The sequence below is a fragment of the Microtus ochrogaster genome, unplaced genomic scaffold, assembly GCF_000317375.1.
Source record: "Microtus ochrogaster isolate Prairie Vole_2 unplaced genomic scaffold, MicOch1.0 UNK19, whole genome shotgun sequence".
NCBI lineage: Eukaryota > Metazoa > Chordata > Mammalia > Rodentia > Cricetidae > Microtus > Microtus ochrogaster.
Genome location: NW_004949117.1, coordinates 1,199,411 through 1,225,107, shown reverse-complemented (window position 1 = coordinate 1,225,107; position 25,697 = coordinate 1,199,411). Strand labels below are relative to the sequence as shown.

Sequence of the window (25,697 nt, the reverse complement as noted above, 5' to 3'; positions counted from 1 at the left end):
GCTCTGTAGACCAGGCTGGTCTCGAACTCACAGAGATCCACCTGCCTCTGCCTCCCGAGTGCTGGGATTAAAGGCGTGCGCCACCATCGCCCGGCTAAGTGTTTACTTCCTTTACCCATGCTTAAATTGGTTAAATTCTTCATTACTATTCTACTAAATTCATTTTATGTAAAAATAGATTAATGATTCCAACATTACTGGAGAAGAAGCTAATGTGTCAGTCACCACAATAAAGGAAGGTGGATTATTTAGACACCATATACTTGGAGACATGCTCCGCACACCTAATCAGCAACCACAGGTATTTTTCAAACTTTTCTCATAATATTTATAACTTTAAATACATAACTAATTTGTGCCAGTGTACCAAAGACCTTTCAAAAGAGGAGTGTGAACAGCTCTAGTCCCATGGGAATATTGCTGTTGACAGTTGACGAACTCACTATTTTTCTCCAACTTCTGGGGGAGATTATCTTCCTAATAATAAAAGATTCTTTTAACTCTACCACTGACAGAATTTGCAACTATATCTTTTTATTTAACATTTATGTACTAATGTCAGATAATTATTAATGTTGCCACTTCAGTGATGAGAATATTAAACTATAGAGAGTATAGGTGAGTTTCCTTAAAGCAACCTCTACTTTTTTTTTCACAAAACTAATTAAACAGTACTTTCATGATTTAAGTATTGAAACTTTCCATCCTACATTTGCTATAATTTGAAGGACAACAAAGATGCTGGGTATTTTTCCTTTTTTAAAAAATTTATTTACTTATTTTGAATATAGAGTTCTGTCTGCATGTATGCCTGCAGGACAGAAGAGGGCACCAGGTTTCATTACAGATGGTTGTGAGGCACCATGTGGTTGCTGGGAATTGAACTCAGGACCTCTGGAAGAACAATCAGTGCTCTTAATCCCTGAGCCATCTCTCCAGCCTATGATGCTAACTGTTAATTTCACATATTTATTATACTCCTATTTACAACTCCATCAGAAGCCCAATGGCGCGTTGGCTGTGCAAATGAATAGATGAATAAATGAATAATAATGATGATGAATAATGAATGGATGGATACACAAATGAATGAGATGTCAAAGTAGAGTGCATAAACACATTTTTGCAGACAATGTTCTATTTGTTCTAAGTCCTGTGCATAAAAGACTATACTTTCAGGGATTATTACTATACTTTGTTACTGAATTCAATGCATATTGTACTGAGTTCTACTGTCTTTTTATTCCTGTTCACTTCTGGGTCTGTGTTTCTTGACTTGAAGGTTGAAGTTTATGTCAATGGAATTCCAGCTAAATGTTCAGGTGACTGTGGGTTTACATGGGATCCCATGACTACGCCTATCGTTTTGACAGTAACACCTTCTGAAGGTAACATCTTGCTTTTTAAATTCAGAATATAGGTGTAGGGTAACTAGAAAAATGAGTTCTCTGACAATGATTTTTAAATACATGTCACTGTCACTAAGGCAAGCAAACAGTTCATCATAGTCAAAACTGTGTATTAGTTGAAACTATGGAAAGAACATCCACTACTTACTTGGAAAAAAAATACCACCTACGAAGCCAATGTATGTCATTAATCTTTCTATTCTTCATTTTCAAAGTTAGAATTCGTCTCCATAATTTCCCTGTGACTTTGAAACGTTGATCTTCTACTACACCAGTGTGTGTATTAACATCCATCGTGAGAACATGTCCAGTGTGTGTATTAACATCCATCGTGAGAACATGTCCAGTGTGTGTATTAACATCCATCGTGAGAACATGTCCAGCAGAGCTAGGAAGCAGGCAAACAAGATAGCTGCGGTTTTCTGAAAGAAGAGAACTGAGTGCTCATGTGAAGAAAACAGAACAATTAATGCCAAGAACTCATCTCAACCTTAGGGGATGAATTCTTATTGGGGGGGGGAGAATGTAATTTATGTGAGCTCCTAAAAATTTAAGTAAGAATCATTGATAAGGAATGTAAGGAGTGAGTTTTTAACCACAGTGATAAATTCAGAAATCATAACCTCACCTTGGGTTTTTGTAGCTGATAGTAACCCTTATCTGGTTAGTGCCCTTTGTTTTTACCAGTGATTTTTTTTCCATGTTTGTATACAGTTCTTAAAAATTACCTTGGGCTCAAAATAATTAACAACTTGAACTGCCTTTTTATATTTGATCAACTTAAAAATAATGGAAAATATAATATACTGAGTGCAATAGAACCGACCTGTGTCCGTCCTTCACAGTTAGGGGCAGCTTTCATCTTGTTATACACATTCAGATCACCAGTTTACAGAATACAGCAGAAGCTAAAGCTCTCTTTAAGCATCCTCCTCCTAGTCCCCTGGGCTCCCAGAGGCAACCACAGTGACACATTCTGTGTCTTCTTCCGTGCTGTTTTACTGCCTTCTGTATGTGACATATAGATGTAATTTTGATGTGTGTGTGCGCATCTGTGCGTGGGGTGGGGGTGAGAGGTCAACCCTAGGTGTCATTTTGCAGCGCCTGTCTACTTTGTTTTTATTTATAATTAGAATGTTCTGATAGCACATAATATTCAGTTTCATTATGACATTCCCATACATGTATCTAATGTATTTTGATCATATTCACCTTCCATTACCGTCTCTCCTCTCCTCTCCTCTTCTTTCTAGTTCCTTCTCTCCACTTCCCCATCTTCTGCCTTCAAGGTCCATCTCCTCTCCCCGTGCCCTTTGCAAATGAAAACTGTCACTTGTAGGTCATTCCTTCCTCCACGATTTCATGACGGCTTACTGCCCCATCAACTTCCTTGCCATTAGAGTATTTTTTTTCCCATTTAATTCCATAAGTCAGTGAAGTAATTTTCTGATATATATTAATGCAGAGATCCAAAATATGAATCCACACAGAGTAATTATATGAAAAACATCATCACCAAATAAATGTGTCTTTCCCCCCTCCTTCATTTCAGGTTTATGGTTTATATCTTTTAAAAGATAGGCATATTCTTGTAAGTGTCTGATTTTATAATAACACATTATATTTTTTTATATAAAATATAGTGACTGAAACTTATCACTTTCAGGGTCCTATGCAGAAAGCACGATACTAACCATAGCAGGCTCTGGATTTTCTCCTCCTTCAGCTGTAACCGTCTCTGTTGGGTCTACCAGTTGCTCTCTTCTTTCTGTGGATGGTAGGTTCTTCTCAATGTCACAAAGTCCTGCTGTTTTCTCCAAGAGAAACTGGAAGAAAGAACCAGCACAAATATAATTGTCCTTTCATATATACGTTATGGAGTCATGAAATTAGCAGCCTGGTCTGAAGAATTATATATATTATAATTATATATATATACACACACACACACACACACATATATATATATATATATATATATATATATATGTATGTATTCTCTGATTATGACCACACACTACTTGTTTGGGTGTTATGTTATACGGTGTCTTCATCCCATTAAGGGTGACCCACCATACATCTATCCATACATACCTTAGAAACTGATTGCATAAGATTTTTCATACTTGGCTGTATCTTTGAGACACAAAAATATTCAAAGTACTATTTTCTTGTCCCATGCTCCCTGACCATGCTTGTTGTTGTTGCTGTTTGTTTGTTTGGTTTTTGTATGTATGAGGGATGGAACCCAGGACCGCAGGCAAGTTAGGTAAGTGCTCAGCCGCTGAACTACATCGACAATCCTGTGACTTAGCTGTGACAATGCCATAGTAGTCATGAGGCAGGAGGACATGACGATATTCTTTGACTTCTAGTTCAGCACGACCTCTCTCCAGTTGTGCAGAATTTAAATGCCAGTTACATTTTTAACTTCTTGACATTGGTGGAAACACTGTTACTTAATTTCACCCCAAGTTATTCACATTCTAGATATTTTCCTGATTTAAATCCCATGAACAAGACCACTTAACAAATCATTTCTGTTGATTTGTATTGAAAAGTGTCTTTGAGGTCAAATAGCCAATATTTTAACAGTTTACCTAAACTGCAGTAAATAAAGTGAAGCAAATATTTTCACTTAATTTATCACTTTATTATAGAACATGCTATTTTACTCAGTTTTGGACATGTTGAGCCAAAAATGTAGTAAATTTTTTTTAGTATAAGTTCTAATTAAAAGTTAGAATGATAAAAATCTTTATGTGCACCTTTTTTGGGCAATGGTTTGAGACTGGTTTTCATAGTTGGTTTACAGTTTTCTAGAAGTAACTAACTTTTAGCAGCTGATAGTTTACAAAGATTCTACCTCCCCACTAAGATTTCCCTGTCCCTATCAGAATATGAATAGCTTACCTTGGTTATATTTCTTGGAGTCTAAAAACATAGCTCACTGTTAATATTTGCAGATTAATTTTACTGAGGTTTTTTTTTAATCTTAAAAACTCCACCCTCCACATTTATTTTTATCATTTTCTTCTTTTTTTATGACAAGAAAATGAAATCCAGTGCCAGATTCTGAACGGAAGTGCTGGACACGTCCCCGTGGCTGTGTCCATTGCTGATGTTGGACTAGCCCAGAATCTAGATGATGAGGGATCCCACTTCGTTTATCGGAGTCAGATCTCCCATGTCTGGCCTGATTCTGGAAGCCTGGCAGGTAATAGCTAACAGTTCTCAACAGAAGTGACCACATACATCCCCACCACTGCGTTTCCAGGACTTTGTTTCTAGTGCCAGGAAAACAGCATGGACCCCAAGGCTCTCAGGACAAAGGAGAATGTCCTTTCAAATGGCACAGAGATTAAGTGGCTGACTAATTTTTTTATTCCTTGTGAAGCACAAGTCGGGGGTGTCTTATGCTTACATCATAGGTTATTGAATTAATATCATCAATTATTACATGTTTCTATAACAACCTCATTAATTATGTCAAGATAAGATTTATTAGTTATTATTCTGCTTACCAGCTGCTCCACATATAGTCAGAGTCTCAACGGAGCTCCGTGACCTGGAATAAAGTTCTAGGACAAACAGGACAAAGGAAGGAAGGCACAGACAATAACACATTGTTCTTGTGCTGTTTCACTTACTTTGTATATTTTTAACATGATCAATATTGGAAACTGTACTTTCACATCTATGTGTATGTATGCTTTAATTGCTTTATTTTTACTTGAGTGTATGTGTTCTTTTTCTTCTACTTTTACTTTATTGTGTTTTTACTCTTAGATTTCCCCTTGCTTGAAGATATTAAAATTTCAGTCTTAATTGACCCTCATCCCCCACACATGAGCTAAAGCAAAGAGAAACATGGTAACTTCTTCCAAGATGGAGTGGTTGCTGCTTACATATCCCAAAGCCAATAAGGGAAATCCATGCCATTGAGAGCTTAGCCGGGCTTGTGGTGGTGATTATGCGCATGGTTGATTCTCCACCACGCGATTGAGAGCTTAGCCGGGCTTGTGGTGGTGATTATGTGCATGGCTGATTCTCCACCCGCTAGTCATCCATCTGGTGTGACCAGAGGATTTGGCAATGATAAGTTAGATGGTGAGAAAGTTATTGTGGTAGTTGATCTGACTTTTGGTTTTATTTTCTTTGTTTTTCTTATAAAGGTGGTACTCTACTGACTGTATCTGGATTTGGTTTTAGTGAAAATTCAACTGTTTTAGTTGGAAATGAAACCTGCAATGTGATTGAAGGAGATTTGAACAGGATAACCTGCAGAACATCAAAAGTAAGGCCTTGACTCCCTTCATCCCTCCTCTAAAACAGACCTAACCTTACGAGCTAGAAAACATGTAGGCAGGTGGTTAGACAAGGGTCATATTTTTTACAAATTCCAGAGTTTCATTATTATCTGTAAAAACTGTTTCTTTGAAATCTTTTAACTAAAATCCAAAACAAAAAATATTATCTCCATATAGGAGACATTTGAAAATCATGATGAAGATGTATACACAAAACTATAATCAAAAACAGTGCATCTCACCTGAAATAATAGAAATAGATACAAAGATAGTGAGAGACTTCAACCCTCCACTCTCACCACTGGACAGGTCTGCCAGACAGAAAGTTAACAGAGAAATAAAGGAACTAACAGATGTTATGTCTCAAATGGACTTAACAGACATTATAGAATATTCCGTCCAAACAGAAAAGAATATACCTTCTTCTCAACACCTCACGGAACCTTCTCAAAAACTGACCACAAAAACAAACAAACAAACAAACAAACAAACAAAAAAGAAATAGATAGAAAGTAAAGATAACATTCAATGGAAATGGGAGATCAGAATTAACGTCAGCTGGGAGGTGGTTGTGCACGCCTTTAATTTCAGCACTCAGGAGACAGAGGCAGGAGGATCTCAATGAGTTTGAGGACAGCCTGGTCTACAAAGTGAGTTCCAGGGCTACACAGAGAAACCCTGTTTAAAAATACACCTCCAACCTCAAAAATTTTCCTTAAATTTCAGTCAGGTCAATGGTTCACTAATTATGAGCAAACAGGTGATAAATGTAGATGCAGTCACTAACACCAAATCTCAAAACACAGCAAAGTAAGTAGAGACATAGGGTAAGGTGTCTAGGGAAGAAATTTCTTGCGTGTGTTGGACTGAATGATAAAATAAGGATTGAGAGGCTATCACAATGTAAAAAACATTTTGTTGAATTCATTCAGTTGAACACAACATGTGCATTAATCCTATGCCCGACAATAAAGTCTGCCTAACTGAGAACTGCACAGATGCCATCGTGGAAGTGTAAAGTGCTTTTTAGTGTTTAAGATTAGAGCAGGTAAGTAGATCAGCTAAATACGCAACCTAGTTTGTGAATGAAGTAGACTTGCTTGAGTCTATTGCAAGAGAACAAGGGTTAAAAATGATATCTCACTCTTTATCAGTCAGAGAACCTTTTGTCCAGAGCATCTCAGTTGCACTGTGTAGCCTTTAAAGTCCAATAATATAAATAATATAGATGCAGTTAAATGATCTCTGTCTTGAGACTTTAAATGCAGAATCTATGTTTAATACAACTTTAAATGCCTGAGAACTACCTGTGTTTCATGACTGAAAACAACTTCAGAATGTTGTTTGCAGTGATTCTTTCTTAAGTCACTGTGTGTGTGTGTGTGTGTGTGTGTGTGTGTGTGTGTGTGTGTGTGCGTGTTCACAGCCTTGGGTGTAGTTCCCCAAGAATTGTTCATCATGTTTGTTTTAGATAGGCTGTCTCACTGGCTAGGTGTTGCTAACAAGGCTAGGAAGGAAGGTCAAGTTATCACATCTGCGACACATTTACTGATGATCTCCCAGCTAAATGACTCTATTTCAATTCAATACCTCATTGCTTAAAATTTTTCCTTTTTTTTCCCCATTTATTTCAGAGAATTGAGGGTACTGTTGATATTTCTGTTATTACCAATGGGATTCAAGCCACAGCAAAGGATAGTTTTAGCTACAACTGCTTACAAACACCAGTTATCACTGATTTCAGCCCGAAAGAACGGGCAATTTTGGGTAAGAAATTCTTCAGTGAGATCACTCAGTCATTTTTCTGGTTCTGGGTTAACTCATTCAGCCTGATGATTTCACGTTCCATCAATTTACTTGAGGATTTCATAATGTCCTTTTCCTTCATAGCTGAAGAAGATTCTGTCGTGCATACGTGCATTTGCTTTGTCCATTCATCAGTCAAGGAAGGTCTAGGACAGTGAAGACTTACTTCATAAATAGTAGTAGATTGTTGTGTAATCTCCACCCATTCTTAATTTTATCTTTATTATAGCACCTACCACAGGGCTGTAATTTTGAGTCCACAAGTGACTTTTCCCACTTTTTCTTGAGCACAAATAGAAAAAAAATCAATCGCTTGAGAAATATATGGAACCCACTTCCAGAAAGTCTTTCAAAGCATGGTTTCTCACTCAAGTTTTGCTCCTTATAATGTGCTCTTTACTTTCCTTTGCTTTTAAATATAAATAACTGAACTTATAATTTTGCTCTCAACATGAAAAATGGTGAGAAAGATATATATCTTTGAAAAATTATTTAAATACTTTTTCCCTTGTGAAGCATGCATTTTATATGTACATAGAAGCATGAACTCATTCTTTGGAATTTTGCCTCTGAACTTGTCAACAGTTTCTAAATCCTATGAAAGATGAATATGTTGGTTTGGTTAAAGTACGAGTTTTGTACCGGATTAAAAAAGTTAACTTTTATATAAGAAGTTGTATTTTTATTTTAAAACAATAGGAAACATCAATTTAACAATTAAGGGCTATAACTTTGGAAATGAACTTGCACAAAATATGGTGCATGTTGGAGGGAAAGCCTGCCAGGTTCTTCATTCAAACTTCACAGACATTACATGCCTTTTGCCCAAGTTACCGCCAGGAAAACATGACATCCATGTTAAAGTCAGAAACTGGGGTTTGGCATCAACAAGGTATGATATTGATTAAAATTGTTAGAGCTGTGGAATGCATGGGGCTAATAAAACTGAGATAGGAAAAAGTCATTAATTTTCAAATATCTTGATTGCTTTCTTTACCTTTTTATATCTCATAGGAAAAAAATTCTTTAAAATTCTCATGAAATATGTAATAATGCTTTGGTTTTTTTTTGAACAAACCATTTGGAACGGATTATAAAAATTCTCTGTGTAGTTGGATATCTGTAACTGTTGTGTGGCTTGTGTTCATCCTGGAAATGTTTTTCAAGCAATTTTGGCAGTGGGGGAGAGCATTTGTTTAACTCTGGACTTGCAATAATTTCCTGTGCTGTTGGTGCTCACGGTATTGTTAAATGATTACTGCAACAATTACAGATGTGAAAAGTTTACTAATAGTAAATCTTAGGAGCTACAAAAGTGTGTAATGGACAATAGAATAGGGCAGGATTCTCTGAGGAGATTTTAAAAAGCCAGTACCTGGCCATCTAAAGAAAGGGATGGAGATAATCCCTCACTGATTCTGTTCTGAATTTTCTTCCCTGATACTGTTAACAGGAACATTTTATTTCTTCTCTGAAACAATTGCTAGTTTAGAATACTCTGAAGAAGGGCAAGATAGATTAGTAGCTTTAAAAGAAGGCAAAGAAAGCAAGTATCAGAATAGAAGGACATACGATTGTCACAAAATCTTATAGGGACTGAGGACCAGTAAACAGAATCCAGGGGCTGCATCTTTGTTGAGTTCACAGGGAAGAGCTCACAGGGTTCTTGAACAGCTGCTAACTTCTGCTGTTCCTGGATGATAGTATATGAAGAGTCAAACCCAAACTATTTGTTTAGATGGCAGATGGAGAAACAGTAATTCGGCATGCTAAAGGAGTCATGTAAAGCAACACAAAGCCTCATTGGGATCCACAGAGATTGCGCTCTCATGGTGGGACTTAGGACGTAGGATGTATCAGGTCAAAAGAACACTGCACATTTTGGTGGTGCCCTAGCAGGCATAATATCTTATAGTAAAGCAAAGTGAAAAAAAAAATGTTTTCCCTGAGATTATGAGAAAGTTTTGACAAAGTTTCAAAAAGAGAAGTTAAACTGAATTGCACAAAAAATTAATTACTCCTATTATGTATGAAGTTTTGTTGGTATCTTTGTTTTACATGTACATTTGCTTTTATAAGTCATTATAGTAAAAATGCAAAATACTTTAAAGAATTTCATGTGCCATCATTTCTCACAATCATACTTCCTATATTATCATAAGACTTTTCATCTCACATACTTTTGCTATTAGATTTTTAAAAACTGTAGCTTTCAAAATTAACATACTTATTTAACAAAAGGATGAATGATTGCCAGATTATCTGGTCTGAGAAATTAATGTGTAATTACACATGTATTTGATTATTTCTTATTCTCAAAACACTGGGGACCTGAGGTGAGGAAGCTCATTGGAAATCTATTCTTTTGTTCTTTTCAGGAACAAGTTAAATGCTTCCATACGATACATTTTGGAAGTCATCCACATGTCTCCACACAGAGGCTCTTTGTACGGTGGCACCGAGCTCACTATAATGGGTTTGGGGTTCAGCCCGATACCAACCGAGAATTCCGTCCTCTTAGGTAAAACATTTTCCCTGTAGGGGGAGCTGTTAAGGTTTTTCTTGGCTAAAAGGATCTGCTGGAGGCACTGGGTTGTTAAGCAAATGCTTTCAATGTTTTTTTCAATATCGTAAGAAAGGTTACACAAATACTGTTGGTTGCTTTTCTATATTTTAATGTGTGTGCATGGAGGAGAGGGGTCCATGTTTATGGGTGCTCATAGAGATCAGAGTAAGACACTGGACACCCTGGCGTTGGAGTCATAGGTAGCTGTGGGTCACTCAGCACGGGTGGTAGGAACTGAACTTGGAGCATTTGCAAAAGCATCAGGAGCTTCTAAGTACTGAGACCTCTCTCCAGAACATTTTTTTAAATTAATGTAGAAAAAAAAAAAGTCAAGTGTATGCAGTTAAAGTGATGATCAAAAGGTGGACAGCTTTTGAATGTTTCAGTTTTATTCAGTTCTCATTGTATAGTTAATGTGTGTAAAACCCTTTTGTGAAAATACAGCTAGAGTCAGCCTCAGGAGCACAAAATATCAAAGATCCTCCTGTATAACACAGAGCTTTGGTAAACATTGGCTCTTTATGACTGATAGTTCTTTTCTATAGGTCACAAAGTCATCTGAAAATGTTTCTCCTACCTTTTATATTTTTAGGTTCTTTCCCATGCAACATTACCTCATCATCAGAAAATGTCATCAAATGTACTCTTCATTCGACAGGAACTGTATTCAATATTACCAACAATGGTTCACATTTAGGTACCAATCAACATTTTTCTTTAAATAAAAATTTATTTATTCTTCTTTCACACAATACATCCAGATTACAGTTTCCCCTCCTTCTCCACCCAGGTCCCCACACCTCTTCTCCCCCTGGTCTAATCCCTCCCCACCCCCCGCTGTCCCCCCACCCCCCATCCCCAGTATCCCCCAGAAAAAAGCAGGCTCCCAGGGACATCAGCTGAAGACTGAAAACAAGATACAACAATAGGCACAAATCCTCACACAAAGGCTGGATGAGGTAACACAGTAGGGGGAAAAGGCAAAAGAGTCAGAAATACCTCCACTCCCTCTGTCAGGAGTGGGCCCCCAAACACCAAGCAAACAACCTTAACATTGGCACAGGACCTAGCGCAGACCTGTGTGTGCTCTGTGATTGTTGCTTCAGTCTCTGTGAGCACCCATGAGCCCTGCTTAGTTGATTCCCTTGGGCCATGTTTTCCCAAGGTCTTTGACCCCTCCTCCTCCCCCTCTTCCATTGGGTTTCCTGAGCTCTGAAGGTGGGGTGCAGATGGAGACTACCAACCTGGGTTCTCTCTGCCTAAAGTTTAGCTGTGGGTTTCTGCTGCCTCTCTAATGACAACTGGGATAGACTTCAATCTATAACAGCCAGTTGTGGGTTCCCTCTCCTGGTGTGGGCCTCAAATTAGACCAGTCCTTGTTTAGCCATTCCCACATGGTCAGTGGCATCATTACCCTAGCACATCTTGCAGGCAGGAAAGAGTAGGTCGAAGGTTTTGTGTCTGGGTTGGTGTCTAATTGCATCACTGGAAGCCTTGGCAGCCTTGCCTGGTCCTGAAAGATGGACAGTTCAAGTTCCATACTCTCCATTGCTAGGAGTCCTAGCAAGGGTCACCCTTGCATATTCCAGAGGGTTTCCACTGCACTAGGTTCTTTCAGAGCCCAAATGCCCCCAAGGTCCAGTAGTCTGTCCCTGTTCTCTCTCCCTCTATCCCCCAAATGATCCCTCCTACACCCATCCCCACCCATCCCCACCCATCCCTCGTCTGCCCACAAAATCTTTTCTATCTCCCTTCTCAGGAAGATCCACGTGTCACATTAGAGACTACTTATTACCTAACCTCTTTGGGTCTGTGAATTGTAGCATGGATAACAGCTTTAATCCTATAAGCATCTAATAGCCACTTACAAGTGAGAGCATATCATATGTGTCTTTGTGGGTCTCAGTTACCTCACTCAGGATGATTTATTTCCATTTCCATCCATTTGCCTGCAAATTTCATAATGCCATTTCTTTTTCACTGCCGAGTAATACTCCACGATGGAAAAGTATCAGATTTACTTTATCTGATCTGCAGTTGAAGGACATTTATGTTGTTTCTAGTTTCTGGCTGTTATGAATAAAGCCATTATGAACATAACTGAGCAAGTTTCTTTGTGATAGGATGAAGCACCCTTTGAGTATGTGCACAAAACTTGTATAGCTGCTTTTTCTTGAGATAGATCAATTCCCAATTTTCTGAGGAGCTGCCATATTGATTTCCATAGTGGCTGTACAAGTTTGCACTCCCAGCATCAATGGAGGAGTGTTCCTTTTGCTCATCCTGGCCAGCATGAGCTTGTTATTGATCTTAGCCATTCTGACCCTGCAAGCCAAAGTAGTTTTTATTTCCATTTCCCTAATGGCTAAGATATCAAGGAACTCTAATATTTTAGAAAAAAAAAGGAAAGACTTCATGCCTAAATTAAGTTTATTTTTATTTTGCATTTCAAGCTGTTCAAATAATTGATGCTATTTCTTGTCTACTTCTGCAACGTTCTCCTTATGCAATTAAAAGTCAAGTACATAGTACATATGTAGTCACGTGTGTGACGAGCTTGAATTAAGAAGGCCAGGCTACATACTACATATGTCGTCATATATGAGATACTCTTGCATTGAGAAGGCAAGGGACTTTGTGGCAGTCCAGGACCTCCAGAGTTGCTGCAGCTTATTACTGTAGTCATGAGTTTCAGAAAGAAAATTTGAGTTGAAATTATGAGCATGCCCAGTTGTTCCCAAATTTTTTTTTATGTAACAAGAGTTGATTGACTCATTTCAAACACTCTGCGCAATATTTCCAAACAGCTTATTTACTGAACATCCAACTTATTTTTTAGTGTCTCCTGCCCATCACTTCTGGAGATATTGGTTGCAATTTACTTCTTCCTTTCCACCTCGTTATCCTGCTTTCTAGTAATCCTGGTTTTATTTTGGTCGATTGTTTAAATTATGTACCAAGAGAAGTATACAGTACTAATTTGAACATTGTTCTCACTTTGTAAAAATGACCGTTTTCATGGTTGATTTTTCAGACATTTGCTTCTTTGGCTTTTAAAATCTGCCTCCATTCTTCTTCCCAGAGCACGGACTAGGTTATGCCTGGTCACCACCTGTCTTAAATGTGACTGTGGGGGATACTGTGGTGTGGCACTGGCGAGCACAGCCCTTTCTTAGGAGTGTAGGGTACAGGGTTTTCTCCATCTCCAGCCCTGGAAGTGTGACTTATGATGGCAAAGGATTTACAAATGGAAAACAAAAGTCTGCATCAGGTACTTTTCTGTTTTGTTGAAGTTTTTATTGTGCTCCTTTGTTCTAAGATTCAGTAAATATGTTTACATAAATTACCAGTACAAATAAAACCATGAAGTAGTTAACTTAGCATTTTTATGCCTATTTAAAAAACATTGTAAATAAGTCTAAACAATTGTCTCAAACATGCCGTAATAAATCTGGTCTTTATTATCTTTATTGATTCCATGATAACTGACCACTTGAAGTGTGTTATTCAGCAAAGTACAATGAAAATAAGAACTGTTTTACTCACATTGATCTGATAACAAACAATGAACTTTTGTTGATTGGAATCAGCTTATCAACCTTTCTTGTAGAACATCTAGTGGTAGTGTGCCTTTCCAATTGACTAGTTTGTTCTGTGCTTGCACCAATATATTTACATTTTCATTGCATGCTATTTTTCTTTCAAATTTGATAAATTAGGCCTGACTTTCCATGGTTTTCTTTAAAAAGTAAAGCTGGATCTTGCCTTTTTGTATCAAATTTCCATATATATATATATGTATATATATATACATATATATATACTTTATAGTCAGTGAATTATTCTCTACTACTTCCCGTTGAGCTATTAGACATTTGAAAAATAAGAAAATTGTCATTTGCATGTGCATTTAAATGATAATTCCCACTTCCTCACCTAGTTTTCAAAGATTCATTAATTGCTTGTATTTCTTGTGTACAATCTTACTTTATGGCAGGTTCATTTTCTTATCAGTTTACTTCTCCTGGAATCCATTACTACAGCAGCGGGTATGTTGATGAGACCCACTCCATATCTCTCCAAGGAGTCATTAACGTTTTACCAGCTGAAAGCAGGCATGTTCCCCTGCGAGTGTTTGTGGGAAACACTGAAGCAATGCATGCTGCAGGTAAGATGGTTAAACGTGGAAAGTGCAGCAGTGGAGCTGGGCTTAAAATGACCTTTGTAGAGTAGATGCCGGTAGATGTCAGATGGCTGGGTCGACCTGTGTTTATCTCCTCCTAAGGCTGGAATAGATTCCACAAAGTCACTCTGCTAATAGAATACCCAAGTCTCACCCGCCTCCTTCACTGAAGGAAGCAGTAATGGGGTCTGAATCCAGTTCTTGTACAGGATAGCCTACATGGCTTACAGATTGCTCCTTTGTCTAAAGCAGGCCCAGAGAATTCATACTTGGCAAGTACGGCAGCAGGCTGCCTAGCAACAGAACCCTTGTGTGGCCTGAATGATACCAGGGTTAGAAATACAGATCAATTACTCTTTGAGTTTTCACATTGTGTCTCACCATCTATAAGCAACATTACTCCTTCTACGGGAACAGTGAATGAACTCATAACTATCAGTGGACATGGCTTCAGTCTTCTTGCATGTGCTAATAAGGTAAGACAATAAAACCTCTTCTCGGTGTCCACATACTCAGTAAAAAGGAGATATTTGGCCACAATCTCTTAGTTTGACTTCATCAGATTTATGGTCTGTAACTAGCACACTACTTGGTCACTTCAAGTTTATATTTAAATGTGTGTGGTGGTTTGGGGGAGTGGTTGTATAATAATAATAATGGAGTTGTATACCTGTGACTGGAATAATTTTTCGAACATGTGATAATCATAAAAGAAACCTCCTTGAGCATCAGCCACTTCCTTCATCCATTTCAGCAAACCAACAACCGCTAATCTCTTTTCCTCCTTATAGATGTACCTATCCTGAACATTTTCTACAATGGACAGTTCCTCGCAAACATCTATTTCCATTTGGTATAATATATGGAAATTCATTCATGTTTCGTTGCTTTTTATGGCTAAATAAATACTTCATATATCACATTAAGTCCGTTCATTCATCCAGTTTATAGGTAGTTTTTATACTTTTCGGCTAATGTGAAGAGCACAGTTATGAACACACTTGCGCCAATTATGAGATTACTTTTTACATTTTTTTTAAGACATGTCTTCATCGGCTCCCCAAATTAATTTTATGAATACAGATTTTTCTCTGTATGGGATTCTCTTTTTAAAAATACAATTGATGCTAATACAAACACAAACTTCATATGAGAGTAATGTATTAACGTATTTGATCTTACATTCATTTTTCTTCCAGGTTACAGTTGGTAGCCACCCTTGTGTTGTAGAAGAAAGCAGTGAAAATTCTATTAGGTGTCGTATTGACCCTCAAAACTCGATGGATGTTGGCATCAGAGAAATCGTTACTTTGACTGTCTACAACCTGGGCGCCGCTATCAACACAGTGCCCAGCGAATTTGACAGGCGGTTTGTCCTTTTGCCAAACATAGATATGGTGTTGCCAAGCGCGGGATCGACTACAGGAATGACAAGGGTGACCATCCACGGCTCTGGATTCGTGGCTTCTTCTGCCAGTGTAGACGTCTCTATGGGTGATTTCCCATGTAAAGTTCTTACTGTGACCTACACAGCTGTTGAATGTGAAACGAGTCCTGCTTCCCAACAGCTTCTTCCTGTCGACCTTGTGATACATGGAGTCCCCTCCCAATGTCAGGGCAACTGCAGCTTTTCATACCTAGAAAACCTTGCTCCTTATGTAACTGGACTCTTTCCAAACTCTATCGAAGGACCTGGAAATCTCCTTATTGAAGGAGAGGGTTTTGGGACATTGTTGGAAGACGTTTCTGTATTTATTGGAAGTCAACAGTTGAGAGCAATCGAAGTGAATGAAAATAATATCACTGTTTCTATGACCCCGCTACCAGCGGGACTTCATTCTCTCCACGTCGTGGTTGGGTCTAAGGGCTTGGCTCTGGGAAACCTGACTGTCAGCAGCCCTGCAGTGGCTTCTGTCTCACCAACCACTGGAAGCATCGCTGGTGGAACCACTTTGGTGATCACAGGCAATGGCTTTGCTCCTGGCAACACCACAGTGACTGTTGGGAACAACCCTTGTCAGATTGTGTTCACCAACTCCAGTGAGGTCTACTGCAGCTCCCCGGCTGGGAGAGCTGGAACAGCCAGTCTCAAGATCTCTGTTAATGCAATTGTTTACCCACCTCTGTCATTTACATATGCCATGGAGGATACTCCATTTCTCAAAAGAATTATCCCGAATAGAGGTACTTTATTATCTACATGCATTTTTATTGTATTGATGTCATATTATAGTCATATTCATTATTATGGGTTATGACATTCAAGTATATCTTTTACTTAGTCTTACTTAAACTAATTAATATAATGCATAGGACTCAAGTTCTGGGCAGTGTTATGTATTTGTTTTCATATATTCTCAGTATAAAATTCCAATTTTTATATGGGAACACAATGTACATCAACTTGATCTAAATTAAAAATGAGGAAGAAATAGATGACTATCTTGGAAGCAAAATGAGCAGTTTATGGCATTAATACTGATGTGGCATAAGAAGCAACTATTAAGACTCATGTGTGAGACCAGGCAGTGGTGGCGCACACCTTTAATCTCAGCACTCGTGAGGCAGAGGCAGGCGGATCCCTGTGAGTTCAAGGCCAGCCTGGTCTACAAGAGTGAGTTCCCGGACAGCTAGGATGGTTACCCAGAGAAACTTTGTCTCAAAAAACAAACAAACAAACAATTCACAAGTGATTGATCTCATTAACACTGATAATTGTCCAGGGTATATTACTTCTATAAGCACCAACTGATTATTGTTTGTACAGCAGAATTCTTTATGAACTTTATGAGGACGTGACATGTCCAGAGGAAGATGGCATCTCACCCGCTGGCGTATGCCACAGTTTCTAATTCTCACACGATTTGAATGTTCATCATCTGTGTGAAGGATCCTAGAAAAGCAGCTGCAGCTAACTAAAGTCAATAGAATGGCTGCCTTAGTTTGCTTTCTGTTGCTGGGATAACTAAAAACAACATGCAACTTGGGTAGAAAATGGTTTATTTGGTGAACACATCCTTATTACACAGTCCATCATGTAAGGAAGTCAAGGTAGGAACCTTAGGGGCAGGTTCTGAAACAGGCCATGAAGAAGCACGGCTTAATGGCTTACTCTTCATGGCCTCTGTTTTCTTTGGTAATTAAATAAATAATAAATATAAGATTGGCTGAAAAATATACAAAAGTATACACACACACACACACACACGTGACTACATGGAAAAATGGAAACCCAAAAGCAGCTATAAATTTTTATTTTATTGTTTTATGTATTAGTGTTTTCTTACAAGTATGTATGTGTGCCCCGTGTGGGACCATTGTGAGCCAGCATGTGGATGCTGGAGATCAAACTGGGTATTCTTGAAGATCACCAGTTCTCTTAATTGCTGAGCCATCACTCCAGCCCTTCAAAGACAGTTGTGCCTAACTGCCATTGCACAAAGTCAGACGTGTACAAAACTTACTAGAATACATGGGAAGGTTAAAAAATAAAAGCATTATTCTACCAAAAAATTAAAAGAAGGAATAAAATGAAAATTTTGGCCTTGTGTATATTTTTAATGCCTTAACATCAATATTTTCTTTATTAGTCCCCTGTCCTCTGTTTCTACTATAACTATTTAACTACATATCATGTCATATTTTTCTCAAAGTATAGCTTCCGAACATACTTGAGTAACAGAAAATACAGCTTGTTCTAAAAATGAATTGCTATGATCAAAAGCACAGATAGCATAAAATACTGTCGCATGTTCAGAAATCCATAGATCAGCAATCCACAAAAATCCAATGACCCTCTAGATCATTCTGCCCTCTTTCTCTTTTTTTCTATCAGTCTAAAAAAGTAATTTATATGTTATCATGGGCAGAAGAACTAGAAATCAGTGCACAGTGATATAAGTCAAAAGTAATGAATGTACAGTAGGCTGGTATATACCATAGTAAAGATGTGCGTAACACATGTGTACTGTTATATAGTTTTTAAACATTGGATATTATTTTGTTTGGGTTTTGGTTTTGGTTTTCAAGATAGATTCTCAGCCTGGAATTTGCTCTGTAGACCCTGCTAGCCTTGAACTCAGCGATATGGATCCACCTGCCTCTGCCTCTAGAATATTGGGATTAAAGGCGCCCAGTTCAGATGAATATTATTTTATTCACAGGGGTAAAGCTACATATCTTCAAATGCATACAGAAACATTAACATGTAACATGTATTTGTATTGTTTCCTTTTTGTTTTAAGGTCCACCAGGAACTGAAGTTGAAATAACGGGGTCTAACCTCGGATTTGATATCTCGGATGTTTCAGTGATGATAACAGACACTGCATGCAACGTGACTGCCATCAATGACACTGTGTTGCAGTGCATTGTGGGAGAACATGCAGGGGGCGTGTTTCCTGTGACGATGCTTCACAAGACAAAAGGCTCTGCCCTCTCCTCTGTTGAATTTGAGTACCCACTTTATATTCAGAATATTTATCCAAGACAAGGTGATCAATTAGTTTATGTTATTTCAGCACTCACTTAAAAAGAATATATTCTTAAAGCCCTGCCATAACTTGCTTCTTATAAGCATAAAAATACCTACCTTAATTTGTCCAACAAGTTAAAATACAAGAGTATTAATTTGTCATTCCAAAATAATATGTTCTATATTTATTTTATAGAAGTATCATTTGCTTAAAAGTTATCAAATTTTAAATTGGCAAGTTACGTGTATAAATTTTAAAAATGTTTATTTTAACTGAAATATAACTATTTCCACAGAAAATGGTGCTTCTAGTTGAAAATGAAAACGAACAATTAAAACCTCTATAATGTATGATGAAAATATTCAATTAAGTAGTAATATTATATGTATGTTTTGAGTACTCTGAAATCATTTGTGACATCTCTTATAAATTAAATTTTAGTTTCTAGAATTACTACTTGCTACCAGAAATAACATTTATTCATTGAAGATTTAAACACTGCAATTAGAAGGTATTTGGTTTTATTAATAATATAAATTTCAGAGCTAAGGAAGTTTGTGTAAAGTACTCTCCTCCTCAGATTTTTAACTGAAGCAAATATGTACAGAGAAGAAGTTCTCTGCTTATTCCTTCGGTTTTGTCTGATTCAGGGAGCTTTGGTGGTGGCCAAACCATGACTGTGACAGGTGCGGGGTTTGATCCACAGAATTCAGCTGTATTGGTTTGTGGCTACACATGTGCAATAGACAGACTTGGGTCTGACTCTACAACGCTGCTCTGTGAGACTCCACCGAATAATGGTAAGTACAAAAAAAAAGATGAATGGCTGCCTTTGAGGAATGCAAATTTTAGTACAATTACAGTCTCTTTTCTCAAGTTGTTGAATTCTTTGATGTGATTGAGTTTGATTTATGACCATCCTGACTTTAAGAAATTTGGTCAGAGCCTTTCTTTCTACCAATGTAACTCCAAGGACTTTGGTTTGTGGCATCAATTGGTGCCTGGGTCTTAGTTACCCATTCAAATGGAGAACATGCCTTTGGTTCTCGTTAGTTAAGTTTCCTTAAAGGCAACTAACAAAGGCTGAGAAACAGATAAATAATATTCTCCAGGGAATAACACACCAACAGGTTATCCAATCCCAAAACATAAACCCAAGTAACATTCGACAGACTGATCATGTTGTTTTTGGAAATATATGATATATATGTATACATATATGAATCTAAGAACAATGAATAGAAAAAGAGACCATAAACTTGAAAGAGAGCAAGGAAGGGTATATGGGAGGTTTTGGAGGACAAGAAGAAAAAAAGGCAAATTATGTATTTACAGTATAATCTCAAAAATAAAAGTAATTTTAAAAGATGAACTAGTACAATTCTTTTGTGTACAAACCTTGGCAGTCATCAACAGGATTTGACCCCTAAGCATTTCTTTGGAAAAAGTTTTCAACCTCTATCTGCCTCAACTTCTTCACGGACCAAATTAAGTTTAACAGAGTGGTGTTCTTTATAGGATTATTGTGAGGTTAACATATGTAGGAGGGTGGATATCTGGAACGTGATACATGATTTCCTACTGTTATAATTCTTTCTCATTTTTACTGGTTGAAAAATAAAACCTAATTCTGGGTAGCCCCTAAAGCTCAGATTTTGCCAACTTTTTTATTCCCAAGTAAGTAGGTGTCTTCCTACTCCATGTTTTCTGTTAAATGGAGACACTAAGAGTCCTAATTTGGTAGGTGCTGAACCTCAACAATCCAGTATGATGTAAAGATTTGTCATCATTATTTAACAAAATTTAGGAAGGTATTTAAATGGCTTTTTAGATAAGGAACAGGCTTTAAATGGAAATATTTTGACATAATATTTTACTTTCGTGAACTTTTTGCAGTTTAGCTGTGTTCATCATCTCAAAACTAGAGTTGATATCTTGATAAAACTACACAGCAACACTGTTGAAAACTGGCAGGGTGTGATTCTCTGCACTGACTCCTTTTGTGCATGTTCCGTGGGCTCTGCGTTGTGTTTCGGCTCCTTCCGACTCCTGTGTTATCTGTGCTTCTATATCTCCTTTTTCAAACTCTAATTTGCAGCATTGGACTTCCTAGGATTGGAAATCTAAGCAGGCAGGTTTTTTTTTTTAAATAGTTATTTATTTATTTATTACGTATACAATATTCTGTCTGTGTGTATGTCTGCAGGCCAGAAGAGGGCACCAGACCTCATTACAGATGGTTGTGAGCCACCATGTGGTTGCTGGGAATTGAACTCAGGACCTTTGGAAGAGCAGGCGGTGCTCTTAACCACTGAGCCATCTCTCCAGCCCCTAAGCAGGCAGGGTTTTAGAACTATCCACAAGAGCAGTTCTAAGAGAAGACCGAGAGGGTTCCTTTTTTTCCCCCCCCCTTTCTCTCCCTTTTCCTGTTAATGGTGGATATAGGTTCTATGATTTTTTTTAGCTGTTGCTAGAGGACTTTACTAGTTCGTGCACAATCTGTGTGCATTATGAGGTGGTCATGGGGAAAACAGGATTATAATGAAAATATTGAGGGGTTTTGACAGTGCATCTGGGCCTGACGGCGGAGCTATGCTCAGTCTGCGTCCCTCTCCATAGGCAGTGGACCAGAACAAGCCTGTGGCGTGAGTGTGATCAACGGAAAAGACTCAACCCAGTCCACGATGCCGTTTACATACACCTTGTCTCTGACTCCACTCATCGCTGAAATATCGCCCAGGAGAGGCAGCACCGCAGGGGGCACCAGACTTACAGTCACAGGATCCGGATTCAGGTACCGTCTTCACACAGGGGCACACCAACACGCTTCTAGACGCGAGCCGAACAGTTTTTCTCTCCTAATGCTCACAGTAATCAAGGACAGTCTCGGAGCGTGGACTTTTCTGTCTCTAAGTCATGCTTAAGGCACAAAATAGCACCTAACAGCCTGCATTCACTGAATACATACTCTGTGCTAGGGACCTTCCTACCCACGGAAGGTTCCTTTTCCTCCATATAAGAGGTTTTTTTTTTTTTTTTAATCCCACTTCATGTTCAGGAGGCTAAGGTGCAAGAGATGAAATGAGTTGCCCCAAACCAGCAATAAGTTGACAAACACAAATAAACCGTTTGTTCTGCTTTCTCCTCAGCTTCTCTCCAGTCACAGTATGTTTCACAGGTGGAAAACAAACATCTTTTCCCTAAACCAAATCCATTCCTTTGCAACCAGCCAGGCTCTTTTTCAGATGCCGTTAGGCAGAGGCTCTGCCATCATTCTTCAGGAGAGAAAGCTGACTTCAAGGCATTGAGAACTAGTTTAGTGTCTCAAGGGATAACAGTTCCTTAAAACGTGTGTTTCAAGTAGACGTTACATTTTAAGGCTTGTGACTGTGCTTAAAATATTGCAAAGGGAAAACATTCACGAGCAGTTTCTACAATTTGTAAAATGCAACTGTTTGGAGACCACAAAGAATCTTGGTGGCTTGAGGCCAGGCAGCTTTTCCTTTAATGTTGGGACACATGCTGCTTTCTACAGTTCTGGATCCTGACATCTTACAGTCTTGGTTTCCTTTTTCTCAATAAATATTTCTAACTCTTAATATACTGCCAGCCTGTGCTTTGATAGGCCATAGGGCATGATCGCTGGTTTTACAGTAACATATGGATAAAGAGCTTTTAATATGTGAAGTAGAAATTCAAGGTAATTGTATATGGTTAACCTTTTCTTTCTTTACAGCGAAAACACACAGGATGTTCATGTCTCCATAGCCCGTGACAAATGTGATGTCCAGCATTCCAACAGGACACATATCATCTGCATGACGAGGACTCATGCTCCTTCAGGGTGGTCTCCAGTTCATGTCAGCATCAGAAACGTCGGCATGGCCAAACTGGTAATCATGGCAGTTGCATATGGTAACCACAGCAATTAAATCTCGCACCCGGGAGGTGGGCTGATTGCTAGTGGATATCTTATTTTAATAGCTCCCACAGATAATTTAACTCTTCCTGTATGCTACTTAAGCTGTGCACAGTTTTGTGCTTTATCATTCATGTTTTTATTCTCTATTTTAATTATTCCATGTGTGATATAATTCATAATACATTTTAACATTTTATAATCATGAAATAATTGTGTCATCTGTAACATCTTCAAAGTAAGCTTCATTTCATTACTTAGACAGTCTATCTTGTTCTAGATTTTTGTTTTGTTTTTTGAAGATAGGGTTTCTCTGTAGCTTTGGAGCCTGTCCTGGAACTTGCTCTGTAGACAGGCTGGCCTTGAACTCACAGAGATCCACCTGTCTCTGCCTCCCGAGTGCTGGGATTAAAGACAAGCACCACCACCTGGTTTTTTTTTGTGGTTGTTTTTTTTTTTTTTTTTTGGTTGGTTGGTTTTTTTGTTCTGTTTTGGTTTGGTTTTTGAGATATTTCCTGATAAATCCTCTGAATCTATGGCTTCTTTACACACTGTTACAGGAGAATGCTGACTTCTTATATGTTGATGCTTGGTCTGCCAACTCCTCATGGGGAGGAAATCCCCCACCAGAAGAAGGTTCACTTGCTGTTATTACAAAAGGACAGATAATTCTGCTGGACCAAAGTACTCCTATTCTGAAAATGTTACTCATTCAAGGTGAATTTGTGACAATCTGTATATTAGACTTTGCTGACAATTTCTATGAAGTTAATTTCACCAAAATGCATTATTATGAACATTTATCTTTGCACTAGACTTCTAAAATCTGATTGCAGATTATGAATTTATTTTGTGTGCTGCCACTAGCAGTCTTCAAACTTTGTCTCATGAAACTTTTTCTTCAGTACTAATAGAAGAGGCTGGTGAACATCTTGATGTGCTCATATTTAATTGATTAAAATAACAGCATTTCCCATGTCAAGAATATTAAGGCATTGGATCCCAGAGGCTACAAAACTGTATCAGTTTGCTCAAGTCAATCCTAAACAACTCCTGACTGCCCTTGAAAACTGACCGCAGTTCTCTCCTTTGTCACGAACCTTTCAGTTATAATTCTGCTTCTTGGTATTCTGGTTCTATTATAATAATGAAATAGTCACCACAATTACAGTTATACACTAAAGAAATTTTCAACAGAAATTATAAAGTGCGCAGAAATTTTGTGTATAAACCTTGGCATAATGGTTGTGTGTGTTTGAAGACTGCTACAATTTTATGACTGTTTTTAGCTTCTGCAAAATGATTTTTATTTGAAGATAAAGTTGTACTATCTTCAAATTGACATCAGTCTTTTAAAAGGTGTCTTTGTATATCCTAAACAATGCTACTCAAACTACTCATGTGGCACAAATCCGTACAAATTTCAGAGTTAACTGTCTTTTAAGAACAGAGATAATGTTGACATTATAATAGTTTTTATAAAGATAACTATTTCTTTGTTCTTAATTTATATTTTGAATTCATGTTTTATAGAATTAGTTTGTGTAGTTGTGCTGTTTAATGGTAGTGGAAATAACCCCAATGTTTCTTCAATTGCCCTAGAATTTCTTTTGCTGTAACCTCTTGGGGGTCTCATCACATATTAATATTATGTGGTTCATAGGTGGGACTCTGATATTTGATGAAGCTGATATTGAACTCCAGGCAGAAAACATCCTAATCACAGATGGGGGTGTTCTTCAGGTATAAAAAATAATGTATTTACCTAATTTTATTGTTTAAAATATTATGTGTAAAATAAGTCGTTAATCCTACCATATTTTCCTGAAGTTGTCTTTGTTTAGACAGGTTTAATTAGTGGAAAACTTGCCAGAGGTTGATTCTCAGAATATTTCTCCATTTTATTAGAAAAAACATAGTGTGTTGTTGAATTTAAAATAAAAGGAAAACTGCCCTGGGTCGATTAGCATGCCTTCTGGAGGTCAGCTGTTGTATATTGACCTATTAGAAAATTCAGGTCTTAGGGTTGAGAGAGGTAACAAGATGACACAGAAAAAGTCAACAGCACCTGAGGAACAACCCCAGAGGTCATATTCTAGTTTCTATGGGTAGAACCAACCATTGGCTTTAATCGCACTTGAGGTACCAGGGTAACATTGTTTACAAGCTTCTGATGTTGATGTTTTCTGTGTTACAGTAGCACACACATGCACCTGTGCAGACAGGAAAACACACACACACACACACACACACAAATATAAGGTTCACATTGTGAAAGAAAGGTATGAATGATGAGGCCATTCTTAAATGGGGAAGAAAATGAAAAACAATTACTTTCACTTGATAAGAATTGTCAATTGCTGAGTTTTACTTTTCTGAACGGTTTGTTTGAATTCTTTCAGATCGGGACAGAAGCATCTCCATTTCAACACAAGGCTGTCATTACGCTGCATGGACATCTTCGATCCCCTGAGCTCCCTGTGTATGGAGCTAAGACCTTGGCTGTGCGAGAGGGCACACTGGACTTGCACGGTAGACTAGAGACACTCCGGAATAAACTTTATCCAAAGAGGCTTCTGCTCTCTTTGGATAGTCTTTGTTCCCTGTTTCTTTCTGACTCCACCCCTTAGTCTAGAAAGCTCCCCCTACACAAGCAAGTCTCAGATCAAGGCGATGCCTTCCTTGTGACCCATCCCATACTCTTTTCATCGCGGTTTCTACGGATGGGCAACACTGTTACCTCCATTCGCAATGCAGGCCTTTAATCCCTTATGTACTCTGCCTATTCAGCACTCTGTCTGAAAGGGCACTAATTTTGGAATTAGAAGAAGGTAATATCTTCATTTTTACTTCTAAATATAGGATATTTCTAAAATATAAAAATAAATGCACAGCTGTACTTTTCTATAGCTATGATTCAGGAAATTGCCATCCATTAATGGGTTTGATCATGTTTGAGGGGCCAGCGTGACATTCCGTGACATTCCTTAAGTATAAATGCAGTCTTTTTTTTTTTTTTTTTTTTTTTT

General features: G+C 37.9%; 1 protein-coding gene across 1 annotated transcript in view; it reads left to right on the top strand.

The window, feature by feature from the left end:
- Window positions 1-25,697, top strand: part of Pkhd1l1 (PKHD1 like 1) — a 125,782-nt gene that overhangs the window by 46,817 nt on the left and 53,268 nt on the right. Inside the window, exons 26-45 of the mRNA XM_013353909.1 lie at window positions 179-301; window positions 1,283-1,388; window positions 3,076-3,186; window positions 4,462-4,626; window positions 5,585-5,706; window positions 7,354-7,486; window positions 8,225-8,417; window positions 9,904-10,046; window positions 10,684-10,788; window positions 13,174-13,362; window positions 14,089-14,259; window positions 14,524-14,750; window positions 15,474-16,458; window positions 18,519-18,767; window positions 19,400-19,549; window positions 21,369-21,543; window positions 22,486-22,642; window positions 23,229-23,385; window positions 24,332-24,411; window positions 25,071-25,200. Of these exons, the coding sequence (XP_013209363.1) occupies window positions 179-301; window positions 1,283-1,388; window positions 3,076-3,186; window positions 4,462-4,626; window positions 5,585-5,706; window positions 7,354-7,486; window positions 8,225-8,417; window positions 9,904-10,046; window positions 10,684-10,788; window positions 13,174-13,362; window positions 14,089-14,259; window positions 14,524-14,750; window positions 15,474-16,458; window positions 18,519-18,767; window positions 19,400-19,549; window positions 21,369-21,543; window positions 22,486-22,642; window positions 23,229-23,385; window positions 24,332-24,411; window positions 25,071-25,200 (3,871 nt within the window). The remainder of the gene's footprint in view (window positions 1-178; window positions 302-1,282; window positions 1,389-3,075; window positions 3,187-4,461; window positions 4,627-5,584; window positions 5,707-7,353; window positions 7,487-8,224; window positions 8,418-9,903; window positions 10,047-10,683; window positions 10,789-13,173; window positions 13,363-14,088; window positions 14,260-14,523; window positions 14,751-15,473; window positions 16,459-18,518; window positions 18,768-19,399; window positions 19,550-21,368; window positions 21,544-22,485; window positions 22,643-23,228; window positions 23,386-24,331; window positions 24,412-25,070; window positions 25,201-25,697) is intronic.